Source organism: Typha latifolia, chromosome 7, assembly GCF_019914945.1.
Source record: "Typha latifolia isolate L0001 chromosome 7, TyphaL0001v2, whole genome shotgun sequence".
In the NCBI taxonomy this organism is placed as follows: domain Eukaryota; kingdom Viridiplantae; phylum Streptophyta; class Magnoliopsida; order Poales; family Typhaceae; genus Typha; species Typha latifolia.
Genome location: NC_133092.1, coordinates 1412499 through 1438180, shown reverse-complemented (window position 1 = coordinate 1438180; position 25682 = coordinate 1412499). Strand labels below are relative to the sequence as shown.

Genomic DNA, 25682 nt, shown 5'->3' with positions numbered 1-25682 from the left:
CTCTCTCTCTCTTTTTTTGTGCTTTTGTATCATTTATTTACACCAAACATATTTAGTTTTACTTTTTCTTAGTATTTTTTTAAAATAAAAACTAAAATAATAAAATACTCCTTATTTTAGCTATTTGACTTTTTTTTTAAAAAAAATCAGAAATATTAAGGTTCATGTATGTGGTAACTATATAAGAAGGCTAATGTAACAGTAATTTTTAGGCATAAGAGTTGAATAATAAATATCAAAATGAAAAAGGATCAATAGAAAAGCATTACATATGGTGATTTTAATACATTTCTCTTAAATTAACTTATCTCTATGTTAAATCTAAATTAGGCAATCTAAAGGTACAATACTTTTGCAATAATAAAAATAGAGAGACCAAATAATAAATATGTATATTTCAGGGTATTCATGATAACAAAAGTGAAAGGTTGGGTGCAAATTATAAAATTCTTTTAAAAGAATCGTCGGTAGAGCTTCACAGGAGAGGAGATAGGAAGTCGATCCAAGGGTTTGTTTAAGAGAAGTGGGGAGAATCTTAGGAGGGAATTCTATGGAGCTCTTGTATTGTGCTCGTGAAGTTTACCGCCTCTTAGTAACACACTAACACCCATTGGAAATTAAGGGGATTTTGTTATTATCTTGGGCTGGACAAAGCGTTGGCATTACATGCAAAGTAATCGTGTCAGAGATCACCGAATTCTTCGGAGGGATTTTTTTGCTTTCCTTTTTTTTTAAAAAAAAAACTCGTATTGGGATCTTAGGGCTTAAGATAAAGCCATTCTTGGGTGGACCCAAAACTTATATTAATTAACAGTGGTCCAACATATAGCTTTGTCTTTCGTCTTATTACCTCAACATACATAACATGGTACGTGGGCTTGAAAGAGAATTTGTGTACAACTCCAGAACAAGCTTAAAACAATCAACTTTTACGTCAAATCTTTACAGAAAGGTTCAGTAGTTCAATTCCTAACCCTTGAATGCGCTTTGAGATCCGCAACCTCGCATCTCGAGACAGATTCTCTCTGTTTCTTTTTTTTTTTTCCCCATCAGCTCTAGTAGTTTCCTGTCTGTTGGCTGTCCTCCATCCTAGAGCTCTCTCCCTCTCTTAGCTCTGGCTAAAGTCCCGCCGCAAACGTAGGCATTTTATTCGACCAAACTATTGTCCCATATGCCCTTCTTCTCCTCTGGGGGCCCTCTGTCTGCCTCTTTCTTTTCTTCTGCATGCATGCATACATGAATTTTGTCGTACAACTCCCATCCCCATGTATCTAATTTAACAGGCATAAAAACAATGCAGATGTTTGTATTCTTGCGTATTTATAACCAATCTCTCATCTCCAAAAATTCCTCACGTATATATGTTTCCTTTCCTTTTTTATCTACTCTGGTAAAAAAGGAAAGGCCAAACGAGAAAAAGTTATAAGTTGGAAGTCGTTCAAGCTTGACCAATTCCGTTGGCCCAGCCCAATACTATTTGGGCCATGGGCTGGGCTCGAGGTGGGCGAGGGCCGGTCAAACTGTTTGGAAATGGAACGTGGAGAGAAAAAAGATTTGCGCGTCCGATCCCGATGGATGCGGTGGTCCCACCTCCAATCCATCCAAACCGAACCAAACCGAACAAACGAAACCCATACGAACCTCCCGCCGCGCGCCAAAATCCCTTCTCCCGCCGCCGGCGACGTCTCCTCGCCGACGCACTGACCCGATTCATTGTTCGCCTCTTAATTCACCAATAATTAAACAAACTATAGGAAGGAGAGAGAGAGAGAGAGAGAGAGAGAGAGAGAGTATGTGTGTGCTCCTTTTACCCTTTCTTGAATTCTCTTCTCCATCTCCTATCCTCTCTTTCGATTTGGTCCGAATCGACTAGCTGATTCTTCGATAAATGTAAACACGATGAGGGATAGAGACGGAGAAGGCGCTACCGTGGTTCTTATTTGATTGTAAAACTTAGTGATCATAGCGGATCGGTTATCTCGTCGCTCTTGGAAGCGCGATCGCGCGAAACCTGGGCGAAGAGGAGGGAAACCTGGCGAGCGTTTGGTTTTTGGTCCTTTGTCGCCGGCAAAGAGATGGGAAGAAGATGGTGGTGCAGGGTTTTGTGGGTTATCTTGATGGTGCAACTACAGGCGGATGAATTCTTCTCGCTTAATCTCGAGGGTAAATTGCAAAAAAATTCTTTTTTGCTTTCAATCTTTTGAGGTATTGTTGTAGTTGTTATTGGTAATTAGAGAAAATGGATTCTTGGAATTTAGGATTGGCTCTGTTGGAGTTTCGTGCGAAAGTGGAGATCGATCCTTATGGAGCTTTCGCGAATTGGGATTCCAGGGACAGCGATCCCTGCGGTTGGTCTGGTGTTCACTGCATTGATGGTAAAGTAGAGATGTTGTAAGTCCATTTTCCTTCTCTCTTTTTTCCCCTGGATTTCTTGGGTGATAGCATTTAGAATTTTTCAACAAAGTGCTTGATTCCTTTGTAGACAAATTTTGATCCTCAAATTTCTATTGAAGATTTCTATTCTAAGATGTAGAAGTTCCAAATAGAGTAAGGGTAAATTGTTGTTCGTTTAGTTTTCCTTCCTATATTCTATGTTTTGATCTGCTTGCACCTGTAGGAACTTAACAGGGTTGGGTTTGGGTGGTAAGCTTGCGAATGGGATTGGAAAGCTTAGCCACTTGAGATCTCTGTAAGTATAACTTTTCATATGGAATTTAATTTAAAACCCAGAAGTGATGCAGCATATGAAATCTCTACAAACCTTATCATGAGTTATCCAGTTGGCAAGTTCCTTATTCAAGTATAGCCCTCACTTCTCTAATTATCATCTTAGTATACAAATAGCTTCTATGGAAGATTTAATTGACGCAAATCAAATTGATTTTTAGATACTTGCATCGACTACTCCAAAAGTTTCATAATATAGCTCAGTATTTTGATCTCATGATAATTTGCGCAACTCCATATATCTCTCTTTCTCTATATTACTGCTGTTAAATATGTAGTATCTTTCTGCACTCTTGCAGCACCCCTTTGGATAAGTGAACATTGTCAAATTGTATTTTTTTTTTATGTATTAATGCTTCATTTGCCTGCAGTGTGCTTTACAAGAACAATTTCTACGGAGCAATCCCTAAGGAGATTGGAGGGCTAACCATGCTTGAACTCTTGGATTTGAGCAGCAATAATTTGGATGGGACAATTCCAGTAGAATTAGGGGAAATGCACTCACTCAAGTACCTGTATGTCAAACAAATTAATCTTCAATTTGATTTCTTCAAATAGACTTTAATTTTCCTTTTCTCTTATTTTATTAGTCTGCTTTGTGACAACAAATTTCGTGGTGCTACATCTTCCGTTAAGATGCAAGAATGCAACCGAAGCTTCTATCATGATGAAGCTACTAGAGTTCGCTGTGTAAATAGAAAAGTTGATTGCTGGTAAGAGACTATTCAGTTCTTCCATTATACATGCTGGTTACTGCATTTAATCACTGAATGCCTTAAAACAATGATTCTTCCCACAAAAAATAGGATCTAACTTCTTACTACATATGATTTGTAATACTTTGTTTTCCTAATCTAGAAGTAGAAAATACAAATGATTACTTTGTTGAACACCTGCATTGTTACTGCATTCGAGAGTTCTCGTTTGTTTGTTATTCTATTTGTTGTAATGCTTATATATCTGATATGGAATTTCACCGGCTGATAGTTCTATGAATACACTTGATATTTCAACCTTCTATGAGATTTAAATAGCTTCTCTTTTTTTATCTCTCAAACTCCTTTAGTTCTTCGGATACAAAGGTACTTTTGTCATATAGGTTCAAATCCAAAATGGGATCTTCTTCAGGTGGCAACAAAGGAAAATATGGTGCTAATTTACCTAGTGAGTATGGATTATAGCAGGTCACTGTAATCTGCATTACTTCCACAGAGCATATTATACTGTAACGTGTATTCTCTCTGTGTTGCAGGTTTCATCCAGCCATATACAGTGGGCAATCCACAGGAAACTTGGAGTTTTGTCCATCGTAAGCTTCTTCAGGAAGCCAACAATCTACCTGCTCTTTCAGGAAGTAGTGGCATTCATCTGATTCCTGTAGAAGCTGTTGAGGTTCCTTCTACCGGGAGTGGATCATTTCCAGCAGTTCCGAATTCAAAACATCAATTGTCAACAACGTCAATGCCGACAAATCTAATTCCTGGTTCTACTAGTATTCCCAACTTTCATCCATTATCTTCAAAGCCACAGAATCACCAACCTACATTAATCGAAAAATTGGGAAAGTGGCTTGTAATTCCAGCAGCCGTATTGCTTCTTAGCCTCGCTGCAGGCACACTATTAATTTGCCATGGCCGTGGGCAGGCAACGATAGGCCCTTGGAAGACCGGATTAAGTTGTCAGTTGCAAAAGGCACTTATCACAGGTAAATGTTTTCCTTACTGATTTTTCTCCTAGAATGATATTAACAGAGCTATGATCATCTTTTGGATGAAGATTGAAGAGAGTGCCCAACTCAAGTTCACTTTTAATTGCTTCAATCCAAATTAAAACTCTTATCTTGCGCCGTCCAGTTTGGCATATAAAGATCAAGAATTGTCTCTAAATTCCCTTCATGGTAGACAATCTTTCCATTAATATTCAAGGACAACTTCAAATGAATAATTTATGTCAGGAGAATAATTTTGAAGATGTACATTTACTTTTCGTTAGATATTGCTTCTATTTAGTTCTGTTGAGAGGCACTAATTTTCCAGCAACTATCTGTGGATCGGATCTTATGAAGCAGGCTTATTAGTACAAAATATAGAATCCTATTAGATTCGTTGTCTAGTCTAAATTAGTTTAATGGGATTGTCTAGTTTCATATAGATCTTCCATTGTTATTTTGGATGATGCAGCATTGTCACGTGATTTTGATATCTTCAGGGGTACCAAAATTAAATAGATCAGAACTCGAAGCTGCTTGCGAGGATTTCAGCAACATTATCAACAGTTATCCTGAATTCATTGTGTTCAAAGGCACGTTGTCAAGTGGAGTCGAGATTGCCGTTGTCTCTACTATTGTAGCATCTGCCAAAGATTGGTCTAACCGTGCAGAAATGCGTTTCAGAAAAAAGGTCTGATTCTACTTACTTGATATGCATTCACTTTGAAGATACAACTACTAATGGCCTCACTTTCTTTAGTGTAGATAGAAACATTATCAAGCGTAAATCATAAAAACTTCATAAATCTCCTTGGATACTGTGAAGAAGATGAGCCGTTTATGAGGATGATGGTTTTTGAATATGCTCCCAATGGGACTCTTTTTGAGCATCTTCATGGTAGGAAGATTCTTAAACTGAAAAACTTTTTCTTAGTTCTGGGAGGTAAACAAGTGAAAAACAATACTGATGGAGATACTTGCTTTTGCAGTGAAAGGGTCTGAACATCTTGATTGGGTTGCAAGAATGAGGATTATTATGGGCACAGCATACTGTCTTCAATACATGCAGCATGAACTTAATCCACCTGTGGAACTCACAGATCTTTGTTCAAATGTTATCTTAATGGCAGATGATTATGCTGCCAAGGTACAGCAACATTTTCACTTAAATTTATTGACGAGTTCAGCTTTTGGTTTATATCAATATGGGCTTGTGCAGATTGCTGACATAAGCATTTGGAAAGAAGCTGTAACTAAACAAAATCTGTCTGGAGATGATGACTTTGATCCTTCTGAGACGCCTTCTGTTGATTCTTTGAGCAATATTTATAATTTCGGCATACTTATGTTGGAAATTATATCTGGAAAGCTTCCTTATTCTGAAGAACAAGGCTCCCTCCTAAATTGGGTAAGACCTGCCTTCATATTATCTCTCCCACTGATCTACATGATCTCTGCCTTAATATTCTATTTTTGCATACTCGTTCAATAATTCCTCAAATATATGCTTGCCAAGTCCATCAGTTCTGATAATATGTATTCTTATTGATATATTAGGCTACAGAGTATCTAAATGACAAGCGTAATATCAGAAATCTAGTTGATCCAACATTAAAGAACTACAAGAGTACCGAGCTAGAAATCATATGTGAGGTGATTCAGGAGTGCATTCATTCAGATCCGAAGCACAGGCCAACGATGAAGGAGATTACTACTAAATTGAGGCAAGTGTTAGCAATCTCACCTGATGCAGCAAACCCAAGGCTTTCTCCTCTTTGGTGGGCAGAACTCGAGATCCTCTCTGTGGAAGCAAGCTAGCAGAAAATTATAAGTGGTTCCGCTTTGTAATTCCCTCTAGAGTTAATGCAGCAACTTGGTATAATCATCGTCTCCCTACTTCCCATGTTGACTTCACCCTAACAACCTCTCTCACACATAACGCACTCCTACAATATCTGCCTATTCCTTTTCAACCCCATGAGTTATTAATGATTATGTGTGGTGAAAAGTGAAATCCAGACATTTATTCTGTAACTGTACTAAGAAATGTAATGTGATATGAGAAATAAGGAGCACTCGATTCTATATAGTTCAGAAGTACAGCTTTTTACTCCTATATACTTCATTTTTTGTGACTATGCTATCAATATATGCAAGCAATTATATATATGTTCAAAATTGTACAAGTTGTTATAGATTTTCATTTTTCACACCAATGAAGATCTGACAGGAACTCAGTGCTCGGATCAAGCAATTGCAATCAGCAAAATTAGCCCCTTTGGGAGATTGCATGCCCTCAATTTGTCTTTTGCAAAGAGGTGTATTCACAAAGAAATGTTCAAAAAAATTAATCATGAATTGCTCAAGTACGCATGAATCTTATAAGTCTAGCCTTTGGAATTTCTATTTTCACATAAATAAGCATATGGATAAATTATTTAAGATATAACTGAAGAATAGCTTGCATCATATATCTTTATTAATATTGTTTGCAACGTAAACAAGAGTACAAAGTCTCAGTTCTAGCAAACCAAACTAGCCAAAGTTCACATCCGAACAGTTCCTGACCTAATCTGTAGCGGATTCAAGATTTCGCGGCGGCTCCGTTGACCAATTCCGCCGGCGTCTGCGGCGACTCGGCCGTGCTCGCGGCGGCGATGGCCTGCTTCCTTTCGTAGTCTCTCCAGAAGTTGATCCCTTTGGTGCAGATCACTGCGAGAAGGCGACAAGGAGATAGAGTTCGATAGATTTGGGAAGCGAGAGAGAGAGATAGAGGGGGGGATAAGAAAAGAGAAGAATTGAGAGGGTAAGGAAGAGAGGGAAAGAAGAATACCTCCGGCGCCGACGAAGTAGAGGATGCGGACGAGCTTGGTGCCGACTTCGCTCTCCATCGTGGACGACCACTTCGATTTCCGAGACCCGCGACTGTTTACGGATAAAGGGTTCGGAATAGAACCGGAGTTATTCAGACTTTTATTCGACTACTTCACTCAAATAACCCTCGATGCGGATCCAATCCACCTATAACAAAGCCAAGGTTTAAATCCGATCCAAACAGATCCGACCTACCTTCTCTAACCATAGAAGCTTTATATATATATATATATATATATATATTGAGAAGGGAACTATAAGCTTGAAAAGAAGAGTAGAGGCAGAGCAATTCCTGAATTTTGTTTCTTTTGGCTATATGAGATAAAACCACAAAAATTGCTCATAACTATAGCTATATTCTGGAAACAGCCCAAGTAATAATACTGTTCATTAATAATTAAAAGAATGTCTGGTGAAAATACTGCAAGTATAAAAAGTAGAGGGAGCTCATTTATTCCTGACACTTAGCCAATATTCCATGACTACCGTGAGTGAATGGAACTGGAAACTGACAATCTATACCTCCTGTGAAAGAAACATCTGAAGAGGAGCAACTGCGCACATATTGAAAAATGTTACATATATCCAGTGTAAGCCCATTAAATACAGAAGTTGCGAGACGAAACATCCTTCTCGTTTTTCCGAGCATGGTAAGAATTTTGATGGAGTTTGAGGGAGTAGTTCCTACAGTTTTAACAAAAGATCATAGAGGGAAAGCTTGACATACCTGATAGCAGAAGTTTTAAGGACCAAATAACTTAAATCCATTAGGTAAGTCACAACCAGCTGTTCAAACATATATAAATTTCAAGAGAAAAACTGACAGTGATTCAAAGAAATATAAATTCCAAGATTTTCTTTACTGACAATTCTCATTCGCATAAGATAATTAGTCTTTACATTAGTACAAAGTCTATAATGCGGCAACCATTTTTCTTTCTGATTATTGCTAACAATGAGATATCAAGTAATATAGTTCAATAAGCGGATTTATCAGATAGGACAGAGGTAATAAATGATAGCAGAATAGTTGAACACACAATTCTACAATCTACATCTGGATAGCCTACTAATGCCGTTCAGATTCAATCCAACATATATATATATGTTTTAATGTTTAGAAGACTTGAAGTACCACTGAGATTACAAATTAAACATGCTTGAGTCGAATTAATCATTCACATCAGAATCTGATGTAATTATACCAAAAGACCTCCTTATATATGGAGGAAGAACTCATGAACCGAAAGTAAATGCTAGCAGTAAGTCCTGCTTTTCGCTGATTCTGATTGTTGTAAGTGTATAAGTAAATAAGAAAATCATCTTATCTATTCAACGTAGAAATAAAAGTTAGCCACAATCACTTGCAAAATATGTTCCGTATTACTCTTATCCTCTCCTCTGACACCTTGACTAAGAAGCCAACTCTCATCGCAGATATTCTGCAGTCCACCGAACATATGATATAGGTGAATACTTCTCTCCTAAATTTATAGTCTGATGCTATGTATAAGATTGATCTGATATGCTTCCATGACTAAATAATTAAGCTTCTGAAAAGGACTAAGATCTACACTGCATCATTTTTTGTCGTGAAGAATTTGGATAACATTCTCAAGATTTAATTATCTAACCCTGATTAGTTAGCCGAATGTTTATGAGATAATAGTAAAATGGAAATGGGTGTTGCGTTCTTTCCTTGAAGTACTGCACCAAAAAAACTCAGGCTGATGCTATACATTGTTTGAGCAGACATTGATCTCCAAATGGGAAGTTTGTCAAGATCCTCCTGAACAAAAAGATAAATGATTCTAGGCTCAAAGAACCAATTAATCCCTTGAGAATTGAAATCCAAACATGCAAGGACCCTCATCGGATACGCGCCGTCTATAAGGAGATCAAATACAACCACTTCAAGCAATCAGAATTCAGAAATTTTTTTGCTCTCAATGGATTTAACTTCTCCCACAAAAGCATGAGATGTTATTATTGGAATTGCAGAAAGCCTAACCTAACAATGAATGTACAGATCTAAGTATGAAATTTTCCTTTTACAGTACTAATGATACTGTTATCAAACAAAAACAAATAGAAATTAAGATTGAAGAATTTTATGAACTGAAAGAATATGCATGGATGAAAAAAGAATAATAAAATGTTACTGTCTCTACTCTTCTACTTTGAGTCAGAGGATATATTTTCCTCAGAAGCCGATGGGTTGTAGATGAGGTCCTGCAATCCCGGTTTGAGCACCTTCCTGCAGAAATCCTCATACTCCATCTTATCCCCTGCATTCTTCTTCAATTCAACTACAACAAGCGACGGCGTGATCTCGAAGATCTCCGCTGCAACTCTCAGTGGCCCCTTCTCCCCCTCCTGAGTTCCCTCGAGACTCACCCTGCAATCTTTAGTCCGCACTGTGAAGCTCACCAAGCTGGCAATCTCCTCTAGCTTGGATACAATCTGAGACACTGACGCCGCTGTCATGAAGCGTGTCTCCTCCTCTTTCTCCTCGAACAGCCCCGAGAGGTCAAATCCGGGAGAGAAAGAAATGATATCAAACGCATTCAAGCTCGGCGGCCTCCGCATTCCCAATCCGTACTTCTGGCTCCCTAGTAAAGAAGGGGAAGAAGCAGAGGTTTTGATGGTGGATGGAGTGCTAGGCTCAGAGGAGGAGGACGAATGAGATTCGTCGTCGACCGCCTTTGGTGAGTCAATGTCATCAGAGCTATGGAATTCGTCGTCCTCAGGGTAGAACTTGATTTGGCGAAAATCCTTCTTGAACCATCTCTTACCCATGATCTCCGGAATGGTGATTCTTCTCTCAGGAATTGTGACGAGCATCCGGCGGAGAAGACTGATAAGCCCAGACGAGAACCACTTGGGGCATCGGAAGTCGCCTTTGAAGATTTTTCTATACAAGATCATGAGACTACGATCCTGGAAAGGGAGGTACCCAGCCATAAGCAAAAATAGCACGATTCCACACGACCAAATGTCCGCCTTTGCGGCGTCGTATCCCTTCTGTGCGAGTACTTCCGGAGCAAGATAAGCCGGAGTTCCACAAAAGGTATGAGAACGACCATCATGCCGAATCTGATCGGCGACGGTGCTGAGTCCAAAATCAGAAACTTTGAGATCGCCATTCTCGTCAAGCAATAAATTTTCCGGCTTGATGTCGCGGTGGAAGACGCCCCTCGCGTGGCAGAACGCGACGGCGGAGATCAGTTGCTGGAAGTACTTCCTCGCGACGTCCTCTTGGAGCCTTCCCTTCGCGACCTTGTTGAAGAGCTCGCCGCCGCGGGCGAACTCCATGACGAAGTAGATCTTCGACTTGGTGGCCATGACCTCGAAGAGCTTGACGATGTTCGGGTGGCGGACGCGGCGGAGGATCGCGATCTCGCGCTTGACGTGGCCGACTAAGCCGGACTTGAAAATCTTCTCCTTGTCCAGGACTTTGATGGCGTACTCCTCTTTGGTAGTGGGGTTCTTAGCGTGGTAGACCTTCGCGAAGTTGCCATGGCCGAGGAGTCTGCCCACCTCGTAACGCCCGAGAAGGAGGCCTTTCTTCTCCGCCATTGGAGGAGAGAGCGAGAAAGTTCAAGAGGGGGGCGAAGAAGAAGCAAAGACGAGTGGACTTAAATAAGAGAGAGAGGCTAAGTTGACGGCTCATCTCTCATGGTGCACGTTAGGTCAAAGGGAGCGCTGGGGTCACGTGCACAATGTGATAGGTGTACAAAAACTTAATTTTAAAAAGTATATTTACAAGAATCTTGGAACGAATATTCCTCTAAAATCTCTTGTCTAAAGAAGTCAAATCTAAAATGATGTCATTTTAACGGTAAGATGAGATCCGTTAATATAAATCAGTTATAGGTAGTTATGGAGTTAGACACGGAAATGATTAATTTTAGATATTTAATATTACGAATTTATCTCCACACAGATGAATCTCGATGACATGCTTTAAGTTTAAAATATATTTGTAGAGTAAAATTACAAATTGTTCCCCATAATTATGCCTAAAGTTGAAGCATGATTTTAGAATCAATAAAAATTGCAATATCCAACAGCTACAAAGTATAAGATAAGGGAAGACAACAAGAGAAGCTCCGGACTTGATGATGTATCATCATCACTTATCGTGTAAAAGCTTGTAACACAAAGAAAAACAAAAAGGACCAAATCTAGATAAATTATAAAACTTGGACGAATAAGTTCAAAATTAATTCACAACAGAAGCTAATCCAAGGTTGAGCACTCAACTGTTAATTGTCTTCCTATTTGTGTCAACCCAAAACGAAATCGTCTGGGAGTGGTTTCCCAGATAATATAAAAATAATCAATTATTATGACTCGTAAAACCAAGGTACAGCATAACCTAAAGCTCTGCAAGTCGGGGAGTTATTAGAAATAATTAAACTGACAGCACTCGGAACTACATGGACTCCTACAATCCCACAGACTTCTCCATCTTCTGGATTTGATTCAAAAAAATCCAAGTCATCTGCATAAAGATGCAATTCAAACAATTAAACATGGGAAGAAGACATTTATAGTTTAGAAGCCAATCGAGAGCTGGACAGCATGTAGTTTTACCATGACATGCGGCGCAATCCTCACGCAGTAGACGGGAAAGCCGGTATAAAATTTGAAAGGCCCTCCACTCTTTAATGTCTTGAGGGCACAGTCCAGAGACCCAGTGTAAGGATATTTCCCAGTTGCATCTGGCTGCATCTTCTGAATTTGTGTTTTGACATAATCAAAGGGTAAGCTACAAGCAGATGCGAAGAATCCTGAAACGGCACTTGCCCCTGCAAAGAGAAGATAAATTAGCACATATTAGGATCAAATCATTCTCCCGAAGAGAACCATGCATCCTAATATTGCAGACCATCCAAAGAGTTTCTCATTATCTTTGAAGGATACTCAACTAGGTTTCTGATTTACAAATGTTGGCAGAACATAACGATTTGACTTTAAATTCTTATGAACTGCAATTTATAATATTCTTATAACTTAGGTGGTCTAATTTACACAAGAAGAAAAGGATAAATAAAAAAAAGCATCAAAATTCTGCTTTGAGAGTAATTTCACATGATTCGTTATACATTTCTCTCCCTTGCCATCTAATACAGATCCAATTTTGACTTCCTACATCAAGTTACGAGATTATCTCAAATATAAATTTTTTAGTAGAAAGATCTATCATCATTTTCAAATTAAAACTTCCAAACAACTTTTACCAGCTTACCTAGTACAGTACTAACTTCTCCAAAACCGAGTGAATCCCTGCAAAACTCAACACTCTGGTCATAAGACGCAAGCATGCCCATATTTAGCGACATTGCTCTCACTACAGTGGGACCTGCACCTTTCCAAAGTGCTAGAACCCCTTCATCAGCAATAATACGGTAAAGAGCATGGAAAGCATTCTTGTAATTTCGCCGTTGTGCTAGTGGTAGAGTTGCATCAGCCTGCATTCTAATAAGTGCCAAATCGGCAGGACTACCAACAGATGCTCCAATTGCTCCAGCTGTGAGACCTATAAAAGCTTTCTGAAGCAGCGGCAGTGGTTTCCCATCATTGGCCTCAACTGCCTTGTTTGTCAAAACTCTGAGCAATAGAAATTCACTTGCTAAATAGATTTTCATCTCGGAAAGAATAACACTACTAATCAAATACCTAACTCCAAAAGACAGAACTATACATAAAACAACAATCATGAGTATCCCGAAACAGTTTAGAGATGCCTATAACTAGTTTATTAAGTCAATTTGCAGAATAGTTGGGGCTCTATATTCTTCAGAGCAGCTTGACTAGCCTCAGTGGTAAAGACAGAAAATATGCAAAGATTGATGGCTAACACAAGCTCATTGTTTTAAGAAACAACCACCGTACCTCACATGACGCAAGTTCATTTTCCCTCCACCATTAGTTATGAAATCTAACAGAATATTTCTACATGATGCAAGTTCATTTTTCCTCTACTGTTAGTTATGAAATTTAACAGTATATTTCTACAATACGAATTTGAAGGAAGATCAAAATACAAAAACTAACCTGAAGGATCCCAGTCGTGCAGTTGTGTAAGTCGCTTGCCTTAGTAAACCGGCTGAGAGTCCCTGATTCCATAGCAAATTAATCATCACCAAGTAAAGAAAGATGAGAGTTCAAAAACATCACATCAGCTTTCGCAAGTGAACAACTGAGTGTCTATGAAATCATGGACAAAATAGACAACAAAAAAGGCCAATGTTATTCAATCAAGAGAAAAAAAGAAGAAGATAAACTGAAATGGCTATATTCTGACAAGAAGTTTGTAAAGTTTAAATGGCTATCAGAAGCTTATATTACACTTGCTTCTTTCTAAATACTTCAAGAAAAACCAATCATTGACAGAACTCCATTGACAATCTATAACTGTGCTGATGTTCCACTTGCCATGAGACATGATATTGAGATAAATTATATTCGTTTTCTTGTATGCTACAGCCTAAATGCAATCTTTACTTGTGGAATATGTACACAAGTTGCTTCGCCCTTGAATGTCTTTATCCACTTCAAACTAATAAAACATGGCAAAATAACACAACAAAATCTACCTGAACATGAGAAAAGATACTCATTTATCTTTGAAATCCAAAATACCTTCACTTAGATGAGGGACGATTACATGCTAACAATTTGAAAATAGAAAACTAAGAAGGAAAAGAAAAAGGAGAAGAAAAGAGAAAGAAGAGCAGACCTTGTAGAAGGATCCGAATCCCTCTTGGGCAAGCATGTTCTTCGTGACCTGCATTGCCGACCCCTGTCCCAATTGGATCCTCACCTGAAAACCATAGAAAAACAATTCAACAACCCGGAAGAACACTCACTTACGCTGGATCTAAAAGCTCCGCCAGCAACTAAATATCCATTACAATAATACCACAAAAAAAGCTTTCTTTCTTGGATCTACAAGATTACAAATAAAACAAACTAGGTCCAATCCTCCGAACAATTGAAGTCGACAACCTTTTCAGTCGAATTGATTAAGGCGCCGCCACTGATGCCCCCCAAAATCCAATCTTTTCATCATTTCATTCAATCATATCAAATTGTGAACTAGGAAAGGAAGAAAAAGATGCACCTTGATCATATCTATGGGTTGGATGACACATGTGGCTAGCATCCCCGAAGCGCCGCCATTGGCGAAGGGCTTGACGGTGCTCCAAACACCCGTTGGCTTCTTCGGCGTCGCCTCCGCCATCGTTGTCCAAAGAAGCGAAGAGAGTGGGAGAGATCGAGACGTGAGGCTTCTTGGACTTTGGGGATGAAGGCGAAGAGAGCAAAGAGACCTAATTCTAGAGAGATGATGGTACTAAATAATAGGCCGAGAAGCGATCAAGAACTCCTAGAGCTTCCAACGGCTCGCCGTCGTGAAGATCGGGGGACCCACATCTCTTCTTTTTGTCAAGGTGCTAGTTCCGATGCGTGCTTAGATTACTTTATTTCTTTATTAAAATACTCTTAAGGAGTACTTATAAGATAACTACCTAAATGTTCTACATGAAAACATAATGAGCATTAACAGAGTTAGATCAGTTAAACGAGAAATCTAGCTTCCAACGTTAGACCTACACTTCCATTGCCCACAAGCTCTTAACATGCAACGTACTTATTCTTTTCCTTATTACAAAGAAAAATCACGGGATATGTGAATCTTTAATATGCCAATAGCCAACGCAAAACAAGAACTATTTAGACAATTGAATCTATAAGGAGGGAAAGATAAGTGGATAGAAAAAGTAACAATAGATGTGGATGCCCATGACCCAAGTTGATTGGGTTGGATAGCCGTTAGTGATCCATAAATGCAAACCTTTTACAGCCTCATACTTCTCTTTTCTTTCCTACCACAATTATTATATATTAATCTTTTATGGACCCAACCCCCCCCCCCCCCCCCCCACACACACACAAAAAAAAAAACAATAGTTTGTTTCTATCTATCCGCATTATTCTTTTCGCATTCAAGAGGTAAAGAAAACCTCAAAAGAACTGCATCACTTATTATTCCAAATGTTGTAACGATGTTTGGGAAAGTCGAGTACGAAAGTAACGAAACGGTGCGTGGTTTCGGGTCTCGGGTTTCGGATTTGATTGAAGTACGAACCCGATCACGGGCCATGGGCCATCATCCATATCTATTCCCTTCTACTAAATTTGTTCAGTCCTTTGTCCACTTAAGCTCTGGATGAAGCCCATCTGAAGCCCAAGACCCTTTGTAGTCACAAAAAATTGATTAAATATAAGGTTTTAATTGAAAATTTTCCTAAAAATAATTAATACAAGAGGTTAAATTAGGAGCACATTATCCCACTTAGGAGCCAGCCCTAAACCATCGTAGACCCCCTGGCTAAATCAGAACTTATCACGAGGAAATAATTAATTAATCAGAAACGGTCGAAAGCCCTCACCAATAACTCCACAGAAATAGTAGCATTCTGCTCTGAACCGCTGACCCCACTTACTTAATCTTTTTGATGACTTTTCCTTTGGCTCTCTCTCTCTCTCTCTCCCAACTTTTCTTTGAAAGGATATGTCGTAAATAGAAGACTGCCCAACTGCAGGAATTTGCTTCATTTATGGTACTTGGGCATCTCCTGATTGGTTGTGAATGTTTCAAGAGCCAATGCATAAAGGTTGTATTAAAATCCCAAATTTTACGTTGCAGAGGATCCTCTCTCTCTCTCTCTCTCTCTCTCTCTCTCTCTCTCTCTCTCTCTCTCTCTCTCTCTCTCTCTCTCTACGCACACCCTGCTCTCAGTGCTCACGCTTCAGTTCCAGCACTTCATCTGTTCATTGTCTCCTCCGCTGCTCTTCTCCTCGGCGCTCTCCCTCTCTCCCTTCCTGCCATTGGAATCACAAAGTTAGTCCAAGTTTAGAGCGTTCTTCTTCTCTTGCTATACCCAAATGGAGGGAGACTACAAGAGAGAGGAGGGAGTGGCTCTTCTCGTAATCGTAGTCTTAGCCGCACTCTCTTTAACTTCCCTCCTCGTTGCCTTCAGCTACTATTGCTACATCAGCAACAAGGTTTCCAAGCACCTCAAGTCCCTTAACAGTGAGATCCCTTTCACTTCCCTGCCCCATTTCCCCGTTCTCTTTTCTTTCTCTTTCACTTGCTTTAGGCTGATGGGTCCTTGGTTCCTTTGTCAGAGGTGGCGGAGAAGGAAGAGAAAGAGGAAAAGGAGACGCCTTTGGAAGGAGACGAAGAAGCTCCCGTGGTTGTCAGCGAGAGAGGTGTGCAGGTGTTCGGATACAAGCAGCTGCATGCGGCTACTGGTGGATTTGGGAAAGGCAATGTGGTGGGACATGGGAGCTTTGGATCGGTATACAGGGGAGTACTCCCTGATGGGAGGAAGATTGCTGTCAAGCTTATGGATCGGCCAGGGAAGCAAGGGGAAGAGGAGTTCAAGATGGAGGTCTCTTGTATCCATTATAGATGTTTTGATTTCCGTTGTTAAAAGTTGCTGGGGTCCTTGTTGATCGGATAAAGTTTGGATATTTGGAAATGTAGGTGGAGTTGCTCACTCGCCTACGCTCGCCGTACCTATTAGGGTTGATCGGGCATTGCTCCGATGGCGGTCACCGGCTTCTGGTGTATGAGTTCATGGCGAATGGTGGATTACAGGAGCATCTCTATCCAAGTGGAGGCATGATCGTTTCCTATTTGATCTTTGCTTATTGAGTTATAGAAATGCTTGCAGAAAGGGGGTTTAGGGTTTTAGACAATGGTCTGCTCGGGATCGATATGATTAATATGGAAGTCTGGCTAAGTGGTGCATTAGGATCACGGACTTGGAGCATATTGTTGTAAAAGTTTTGGGGCCATATTACTGCAAGGACTTCATAACTTTTTTGTCTAAGGGGTAAAATATTCTCAGGGATCAACACTTCTGTCTAATGTGTAGGGTTAACTACTAATGCATTGTCTTAAGTTCATATATCTGTTTAGATATGCAAATCGGTATACTTTGGGTTTGCTTCTTAGTGGACAAATTTATACTACTGCTTCTCATAGAGTGTGAGAAGAAAGATTGAATGCCTTCCGAGGACATGTGAACAGCATTAGCCGTCATTGAAGTAGGGTCATAGACAATGGAAGAATGTTAATTATACATTTCGGTTGATTTTTTTTCTGTTTTCAGCTGGCCTGTATTTGTTTCTCCAGTATCAAAAGCATTTTGGAGAAATAATAATGGGACTTACAGTTAGTATGGTACAAATGGCCTAAGCCATGCTATCATCGTAGATCAAACCATTCAAACTTTTTCTCTTTCATCTGTCAAATAACAGAGTAACAGACTCCTAAGCATGTTCTGATGCATTTTGTCTCTAAATACTTGTTAGGCACGTTTTGTAACACTGTCTTCACTGTTTGTCTACGATCTTAATTGGTACTTGCAGGTTCCTTTGGTGGTATTTCAAAGTTAGATTGGGATACAAGAATGAGAATTGCTCTTGAAGCTGCAAAAGGACTAGAATATCTTCATGAGCATGTAACTCCACCTGTCATCCATAGGGATTTCAAGAGCAGCAACATCCTCTTGGATAGGAACTTCCATGCCAAAGTTTCAGATTTTGGTTTGGCCAAGCTTGGATCTGATAGAGCTGGTGGCCATGTTTCAACACGAGTTTTAGGCACCCAAGGATATGTTGCCCCTGAGTAAAAACAAATCCCTTATTTGTTGTTATCGTGAATTTCTTGTCTTTGTGGAATTTCTCATCTTAATCTTTTGACTATCAAACATGCTGATATCAATGTTTAGTCCTGCAATACTTCTCTGGTGCTTATTTGTAATATTCTAACATGGAGTATCCATTCTTATCTATACAGATATGCCTTAACTGGACATTTGACTACTAAATCAGATGTATACAGCTATGGAGTTGTGCTCTTGGAGCTGCTTACTGGCAGGGTTCCAGTAGACATGAAGAGGCCTCCTGGGGAAGGTGTTCTTGTGACTTGGGTGAGTATTATATTCTTTTATGATCCTAATTACCGATTCATGCTGCATTCTTCTTATTGTGTGAGATCACTTATCCCGATAGAGAAGTAGAAAAGTTGGCATTAGTGAAAGAAGTGCTAGTTAGGTTTTTTTCACATCTTGATATTTCTCTGTGGTTTTACTCTCGAACTGAACACAATTTGTCTAAAAGAAGAAATGCAGTGACGTTATATGAAGGACTGTATAACCAACAAACTTTGGTAATTATGTTGATAACTAATTAATCTCACTAGGAATTTCACATTTCCATTTTGCATGTTGGTCTGAAGAAGTCACCTTAAATTCTTTATGGTTTTCTGCATGCTGTTTGTACTATCTTCAATTCTTCATTACAAATCCATTCTTTATCTAATTTGGCAATCTCTTGTCGTAATGAAAGGCCCTGCCTTGCCTCAGCGACAGAGAAAAAGTTGTACAGATCATGGATCCAGCATTGGAAGGTCAGTACACAATGAAGGATGCTGTTCAGGTGGCTGCGATTGCTGCCATGTGCGTACAACCAGAGGCTGATTACAGACCTTTAATGGCAGATGTTGTCCAGTCACTCGTCCCTCTCGTTAAGAACAGGCCGAATGCAAAAGGCTGCAGCTCTAGCTTTCATGCTTCCAAGCCTGTAGTGTCACCTGACTTTGGTAAAACCAACTCTTGAGTTTGCAACCAGAATGCTTCAAGTTTCTCTGAATTAATAATTTGGAAACTAACAACTGGTATAAGAAGATGAATGACTGTCATTCGATACCTTTGACTCTAACGTTGGAGGTTTTAATTAGAATTTGAGTTTGTTTAGCTAGTGAACTGTAGCTGAAGCAGGTGAGCTGCTCCATTTTGTAAGAAGAGTAAATTTCTTGTATGGCAATTAGCGTGGTAAGTAAGTTCACAGTTTTAAGGGCTTCATAGTACCTAATTTGGTGATGACATCTATATTGGATAGTGGAAAATCGCTTTTAATGCCAGATCTACACTTCTTGCTCTTTACATTGCTATGCTTTAACAGTATATAGATTATCTTTCTGAGACTGGTTGAGCATCAATTGTTTGAATGTATTGAAGTGGGAACTGCCTATTGGATTACTCCTACATCTTCAACTTATTTCTTCTTAGCATAACAGAGTTAATGAGCTGCAGTCCATTATGTTCTTTGAGGCCTATTTCCTCTATCCATCTTTAGTCTGGTTATAATATGAATATTTTGGTGTTGTTGAGGACTATTATGTTTCATTGCAGTCCACTATGCTCTTAATTATATCTTCTAAAACACTTCAAATATTTACAATAGAAGCAAATTCCTGCTACCTAAGATTGATAATGAACAATTCTAGAAAGGTAAATCCTTTCAACTTGAGAAAGATTGGTAAAGGTTCAAGTTTGTTCATGTCGTTCTCCATGTCGCTATTCAGGAAGATAGAAGCTTTTAATCAGCGTCACAGCTGGACACATTAGTCTTTCATTAAACGTTGTCACCTGTACTCCATACCTAGTCGCCATCAAGCTTTAATTAGAGAACTATTTGATGTTAACATACTCAGAAGTGGTTAATGTCAATAGTCAATCATAAGAAGAAGATACTTCCGACTAAGTTTTTATTTTTTATATTTTTTGCATGGAACTTCTGACCAAAGTTGTCGTCAATCATACCAAACAAAACTAAAGTTTTGTTTAATCTCATGACTGCCCGTCTTGTTTAGTTTCAAATTTATCTGTAGTGGTTGATGAGTCAGCGAGACAATCTCTGAGATTTTTCTATGATTTCAAATATGTTTGAAAGTGGAAGCTTTAAAATTACTCGGAAAAAAAAAAATCTGTTGCATTATTTGTGGCCTTTTTACTGAGTAATAGAGCCAGAATATGGGAAGTGATTCTCTGCAGTCAATTGCTAGATTTTGATTGCATACTTGGCAGTGCATGATTGGCTTGCAAATCATATGAAGCAAGAAATATAAATATACTGTTTACCCTTAATTCTTTATCATTAACTATGTAAGGCAATGATTCAAAAGGAAAGCTAGAAATAAATGAATCGTAATTTGCTTCATTCCAACTTTTGACAGAAATAAGTATAGGTCCAGAAGATTACAAACATAATTAAAGCCCAACAACCAGGGCTAAAATTCACCATATTCAACAACAAATAGAAATATTGCTCACATATACCGCAAACTAAACAAGATCTTGCTCCAACTCGAACAAATTAGTTCACCTTTCCGCAAATCAATCTAATCTCACCGTTGGTTCCAGTCAATGGACTAATGTTCCCCATCTTAATCATAGACGTAACAAAGTCTTTAAAGAACAAGGCTTGATTGGAGCTATACAACCTCACCAATTGGTCCTGCGATCCTCCATTAAATAGCTCCTGGTCCGAGTGCAATAAACCACGTTGAGCCACTAAGTTCTGGTAGTAGTTATTGCCGAACCTTGTCGGGCTTTTCACGTCCAATGGAGCCAGGTTCGTGTCGCCGCCGGACGCCGGGCAATTCTGCTGGCGGAGCGCCGCAAAGTTCGGGTCGATGTTGGAGTCGTTGTAGATGTGCGCCCGGAAGTTGGTGCATTGCGCCTTGCCGAAGGTGTGGCCGCCGGAGAGCGCCGTCATGTCGCGGGCGTTGAGGCCCTTGACGGAGAATTTGGAGAGCAGGGTTGAGAGGTCGGAGCTCGGGGCGGGGAGGTCGGCGTTGGCCGTGGCCTGGCTGGCGGTGGTCGCATCCCGGCGACCTAGTTGTACTTGCCAGGATGGTCCTCCAAGCTGCAAAATCAAATATTATAAATGCTTTCCTGAAGAAGAAAATAAAATATATCGTTCTCTCTGTCAGCTTAAATTTACACGCACCAAGAAGACACCATCGCGAGCAGCAAGGGCGAGGATATCAGCACAAGACACGGTTCCACTGCAAGCTGCTTCGACATTCGATTTAATGGTGTCAATGACTTCAAAACCGCGAACGGAGTTCCTATTCGGGAACGCATTCTTCTCGCCGGTGAAGGTCGACGTGTCATCGAGAAGGATCGAACCATCACAACCCTAGAACAATTAAAACAATGGAAACAAATATATATATATATATATATATACACACTTAGTTGAAGGAGCTACAAGAAAGAAAATTTTTTTTTAACTCAACGCATTTTAATGACAACTCACATTAACAAAGCAGTCATGGAAGAATAGCCTAAGGATGGACGCACCAATCCGGGCCTCATTGTTGATGGCCCGGATCATCGCCGAACGCACAATGCGTTGTAAATTTGGACAAGTCCTTGCATAGAAGTTAGCCGAGAGCTGCCCTTGTGCAGCAAAGGCAAAGAGAAGAAGAAGGCTAAGTGCAAGTAAGCATTTGGAGGAGTAGGCCATTTTTTGTTGTTTTTGAAATAATTGATAAGCTTCAGTTGAGATGGTAGAAGAGCCTTGACATGAACCACTACTTATAATGGATTGGATCCTTTGCATGCACAGATTGGATTGGATTGGAATGAGATGGTCGAAATTGTCAAGCTTTGCTGCCAAAACGCGTCCACATTTGGCAATATATAATTAAATAATAAATTGGAAAGAAAAAGATCCGGCCTTACTCACATGTAGTGTGGACTAGGTGACGTGACCTTCCACCGACGAGCCACTTTTTTCGGGCCTCATGCGACCACGATGGACTAATGATATATGGGTCAAATTAGGGGTTCGATTTCAGCCGGCCATACAACTGGATTCATGCAACGTGAAACGCGGCGCCGATGTTGACGCGTCAAAGAGTGTCGTTTACTCGCCCTCTCTCTCATAGTAGAGTGGTTTAGCGTGGACTTTTGGGAATGGTCAGCTCTGATCTGCTTGTCTGTATTTGGATTATGGCTTACAACTTCCAATTGCTTAGTTTTCTTCGACATGCAGTACGCAGCTCTCATGCATGCATGTTTGTTGGACAAAGTCGAAGTACAAGTGGAAGTGCCAGTGTTCTTAATTTTCAATGGATCTACTTTATCATTTAAGAATTAAGAAGTTAGGCATGGCTGTGCTGTCGAACACTTCTCAGAGTCACCACGATTCTATTAGATTTTATCTAAATGAAAAGTGATACTTACATTAATTCATTATGACATGATGGGTCAAGTAACGAGTCAGTTAAATTTGACTAATATGGCAAATGACAGATATATCTTTGATTAGTATTCCGTGTGTACATTGTATATATTATTCCTATTTTATATGAATCGTGAATCCTATTGTATTGTCACTTTCCGTATGTTTATTAGTGTAGATATAAGTCACTACCCAGGATTAGTGGTCCTTGTTGATTAAACATAAGAGACGTGCTCTTAGCCATACAGGCAAAGGAGTAGTCAGCAGCCGACACAGATCGAATTAATCATCATTTAAATATGAATATTATTTCGTTTTTCCAATGGGTCCTGTAACAGTATAATACTCGATATAGGAAGGTAGGCGTCTTTGTCTCTCAGACTTTTCTTTGGGTCACAGTAGACTTTCCTTGCAAGGATGTGTCCATTAACTATGAGCGAACGGTGCTAATTCATGCATGTGGTTTAATATGAAGCGTTTATTAAGGCCAAGGCCTAGCTAAAGGATACTGTCGCAATTTTAAGTGGTACGTATATATATATTAAACAATATCATTTAATTAGTAGGAGTATATGTAATTTAAAGGCTAGGTAGACCGTGGACGTGTGTGCAATTTTGGACTTCTAGATGGGTAATATATGCAAATTTTGGATATTTAATTTACCTAATTTAAGAAGTAGGAAGACATACTGATGTTCAAATACAATATAATCCCTCCTGTGTATAGGTGGCTAAGTTTTAATATATGTTCTCTTTCCTTTAACAAAAATAATACAATATTATCATCTGCTGCTTCATGGAGCTAGAAAATTATAATACGTTGCTCAAGTTTGGTTAAAATTCTATGTGAATTAATTTTGCTATTACGGATGGGCTTATTTAAAGCCTCCAACTGGGAAGAAAGTGACGTTGATGCAGACTAGCAACTGCGAATTATGGAGAGATATTGAACTTTTTCACACGCATGTCAGGGAGCAATTGGCTTCTTCTTTTTCGTCTGGATGAAACCTTTAATTTAATATGAAAGAACCATATGAAGTTACTTAATAACAACTAGTTAAACCTACTATTCAATCGTAGGCAAAGTTTTGATGCAATTTATTCTCATTATAAGACGTTACAAGACTAGGAAGCTAGCTGCACCCTTTAGTTGGCTGCTGACCATTACAATAAGATAAGCAGCAGTCATATCCGTTGCAGTAAACTTATGAGTCTCTCTCACAGAGTTATAGGTCTTATATCACGAGTTGACTTTCCCACAGTTCAATCTAATCTCCCCGCTCGTCCCGGTCAACGGAGAGATCCCTCCCATCTTCACCATCGCCGCTCTGAAGTCGCTCGCGAACGACACCGCGTTGCTACTATACTGCTTCACCAACGAGTCCTGCGACCCGCCGTTAAATAGCTCCTGGTCAGAATGGAGCAAACCACGCTGAGACAATAAATTCTGGTAGTAGTTGTTTCCGAACCGGTTGGGGCTCTGCTGATCGAGCGGCGCCAAATTGTCGTCGCCGCCGGAGAACGGGCAGTTCTTCTGGCGGAGCGCGGCGAAGTTGGCGTCGATGTCGGTGTCGTTGTAGATGTGGGCGCGGAAGTTGACGCACCGGGCCTGGCCGATGCTGTGGGCGCCGGAGAGCGCGGTCATGTCGCGGGCGTCGAGACCTTTGTCGGAGAATTTGGTGATGAGGGTGGAGAGGCTCGAGCTCGGGGCCGGAAGGTCGCTGTTCGCTGAGCTCTGGCTCGCCGTCGTTGCATCGCGGCGACCAAGTTGTACTGTCCATGTTGGTCCGCCTAGCTGCAAGGATTTCTACTGTTATATATTATTACTATTATTATTGCTGTTACATTTTTGTTTATGTAAATATTATATAAGGTAGTGTTTGGTCCGTAACCCAATTTATTATTCACTCTCATCTCCGATGGAATAATAAAAAAAATAAAAGTCGCCTAGCATTCCTTAAAATTTTTTGGACAAAGGGACACTAAAATCATCATATTTTAGCATTTAGAAGATATCGATTCATACCAAGACGACACCGTCTCGAGCAGCGAGGGCAAGTATGTCGGCGCAGGAGACAGTAGACGGGCAAGATGCTTCAACCTGGGATTTAATTGCATCTATGACATCGAATCCGCGAACGGAGTTCTTATTCGGGAATGCGTTCTGCTCGCCGGTGAAGGTCGACGTGTCGGCGAGGAGGATCGAGCCATCGCAGCCCTGGTTAAAGGAGATGAGATGAGTAACAAGATGGCACGTTTATATATATAGTATGTTAGTACAAAAGAAGAATATATCAATATATATATATATATATATAGCTCACGTTCACAAAGCAGTCATGAAAGAAGAGTCTGAGGAGGGATGCACCCATTCTTAGCTCCCTATTAACTGCCCGAGCGACGCCTGCCCTTACGATGCTCTGTACGTTCGGGCAGGAGCTCGAATAAAACGTGGGAGACAACTGCCCGCGGGCAGCAAAAGCTAAACTAAAGACAAGCAAGAGGCCGATAAGATGAGAAGCCATGGCTAGCTACTTGAAGGAATTCTAAGCTTGAGTTATGAAAGAAGAAAACCACCCTTACCTCGTATATATAGTTTCCTCCTTACGTGCATGCAAATGTTAATGGGTTGTTAATGGTCTTCTTTTCAAACTTTGCTGCTCCATACGCGTGCGTTATATTTTAGAGAATAGATTAATAGCTGGTCAGAGGAATTAAAAGCTTCTACTATGCTATACAACTGGATAGTGGATACTGTTCAAAGTTGCATCACAGGAGTTGATTAAAGTTGACCCATAAAAGATCAAATCCGGTTCTAATTATTGTCGTTTCCTATCCAGATTTTGTAAGCATAGTGGGTAAGTGTGGACTTCTTTAGACCACTTGAATCGCTGCATCAATCACTCGGACTTCCTCTTTCATTGGCCAACGGCCTCAGTTGCTATTGTATATGGACCAAAATTGTGCCTTTTGTTACGTGCTATAAGTCACTATCTCTATTCCCTTTCACTCATTTAAGTTACCATTTTAAAACTTAAATTATTTTAATTTATTGGGTGCTATAAGTCTCTCTCAAGATCAAAATTTTCATACTCTTAAGTAATTTAAGTTAATTTGTTTTGTTGCTATAGATTTTAAAAAGTATTAAAGAACCGAAAGAGAATTGATTTCCCTTTCTTTAACTTAACTAGGTGGATTCTAAGTCACATTTGGGTAAGAATGTCAACTAATCGATCCAAATTGTGTAAACAAA

At 39.7% G+C, this 25682-nt stretch overlaps 6 protein-coding genes across 9 annotated transcripts; 2 read left to right on the top strand and 4 right to left on the bottom strand.

Moving 5' to 3' along the window:
- The first annotated feature begins 1911 nt into the window (after window positions 1-1911).
- LOC140791972 (protein MALE DISCOVERER 2) lies at window positions 1912-6524 on the top strand. Of its 3 annotated transcripts, none has more exons than XM_073142712.1 (12): window positions 1912-2163; window positions 2259-2391; window positions 2618-2689; window positions 3099-3242; window positions 3318-3440; window positions 3794-3891; window positions 3980-4432; window positions 4936-5126; window positions 5201-5333; window positions 5425-5582; window positions 5655-5843; window positions 5993-6524. In XM_073142712.1, the coding sequence occupies exons 1-12, from the start codon at window positions 2076-2078 to the stop codon at window positions 6251-6253; spliced, it is 2043 nt and encodes a 680-aa protein (XP_072998813.1). In that variant the 5' UTR covers window positions 1912-2075; the 3' UTR covers window positions 6254-6524. The 3 variants fall into 3 exon arrangements, with proteins under 3 accessions (XP_072998813.1, XP_072998811.1, XP_072998812.1); XM_073142710.1 differs by having other exon boundaries at window positions 1945-2163; window positions 3827-3891; XM_073142711.1 differs by lacking the exon at window positions 1912-2163 and having other exon boundaries at window positions 2293-2391; window positions 2629-2689.
- A 2737-nt stretch (window positions 6525-9261) lies between these two features.
- On the bottom strand, window positions 9262-10937 carry LOC140791973 (CBL-interacting serine/threonine-protein kinase 12-like). Its single transcript, XM_073142713.1, has one exon. The coding sequence runs from the start codon at window positions 10886-10888 to the stop codon at window positions 9485-9487; it is 1404 nt and encodes a 467-aa protein (XP_072998814.1). The 5' UTR covers window positions 10889-10937; the 3' UTR covers window positions 9262-9484.
- A 542-nt stretch (window positions 10938-11479) lies between these two features.
- On the bottom strand, window positions 11480-14806 carry LOC140791975 (mitochondrial dicarboxylate/tricarboxylate transporter DTC-like). Its single transcript, XM_073142716.1, has 6 exons — window positions 14442-14806; window positions 14058-14141; window positions 13373-13434; window positions 12564-12925; window positions 11909-12123; window positions 11480-11816 (listed from the first exon to the last, which is right to left on the bottom strand). Exons 1-6 carry the CDS (start codon window positions 14559-14561, stop codon window positions 11760-11762), a joined length of 900 nt encoding a protein of 299 aa, XP_072998817.1. The 5' UTR covers window positions 14562-14806; the 3' UTR covers window positions 11480-11759.
- Window positions 14807-15813: 1007 nt separating this feature from the next.
- On the top strand, window positions 15814-19338 carry LOC140791974 (probable serine/threonine-protein kinase PBL7). The gene is made up of 6 exons (XM_073142714.1): window positions 15814-16415; window positions 16511-16776; window positions 16872-17007; window positions 17762-18020; window positions 18192-18324; window positions 18743-19338. The coding sequence occupies exons 1-6, from the start codon at window positions 16268-16270 to the stop codon at window positions 19010-19012; spliced, it is 1212 nt and encodes a 403-aa protein (XP_072998815.1). The 5' UTR covers window positions 15814-16267; the 3' UTR covers window positions 19013-19338.
- Window positions 19339-20372: 1034 nt separating this feature from the next.
- LOC140791970 (peroxidase P7-like) lies at window positions 20373-21748 on the bottom strand. The gene is made up of 3 exons (XM_073142706.1): window positions 21500-21748; window positions 21188-21379; window positions 20373-21103 (listed from the first exon to the last, which is right to left on the bottom strand). The coding sequence occupies exons 1-3, from the start codon at window positions 21707-21709 to the stop codon at window positions 20552-20554; spliced, it is 954 nt and encodes a 317-aa protein (XP_072998807.1). The 5' UTR covers window positions 21710-21748; the 3' UTR covers window positions 20373-20551.
- Window positions 21749-23486: 1738 nt separating this feature from the next.
- On the bottom strand, window positions 23487-25136 carry LOC140791971 (peroxidase 52-like). 2 transcript variants are annotated; one of them, XM_073142709.1, is made up of 4 exons: window positions 25013-25136; window positions 24754-24916; window positions 24456-24647; window positions 23487-24224 (listed from the first exon to the last, which is right to left on the bottom strand). In XM_073142709.1, the coding sequence occupies exons 2-4, from the start codon at window positions 24799-24801 to the stop codon at window positions 23670-23672; spliced, it is 795 nt and encodes a 264-aa protein (XP_072998810.1). In that variant the 5' UTR covers window positions 24802-24916; window positions 25013-25136; the 3' UTR covers window positions 23487-23669. The 2 variants fall into 2 exon arrangements, with proteins under 2 accessions (XP_072998810.1, XP_072998809.1); XM_073142708.1 differs by lacking the exon at window positions 25013-25136 and having other exon boundaries at window positions 24754-24991.
- Window positions 25137-25682: the final 546 nt, after the last annotated feature.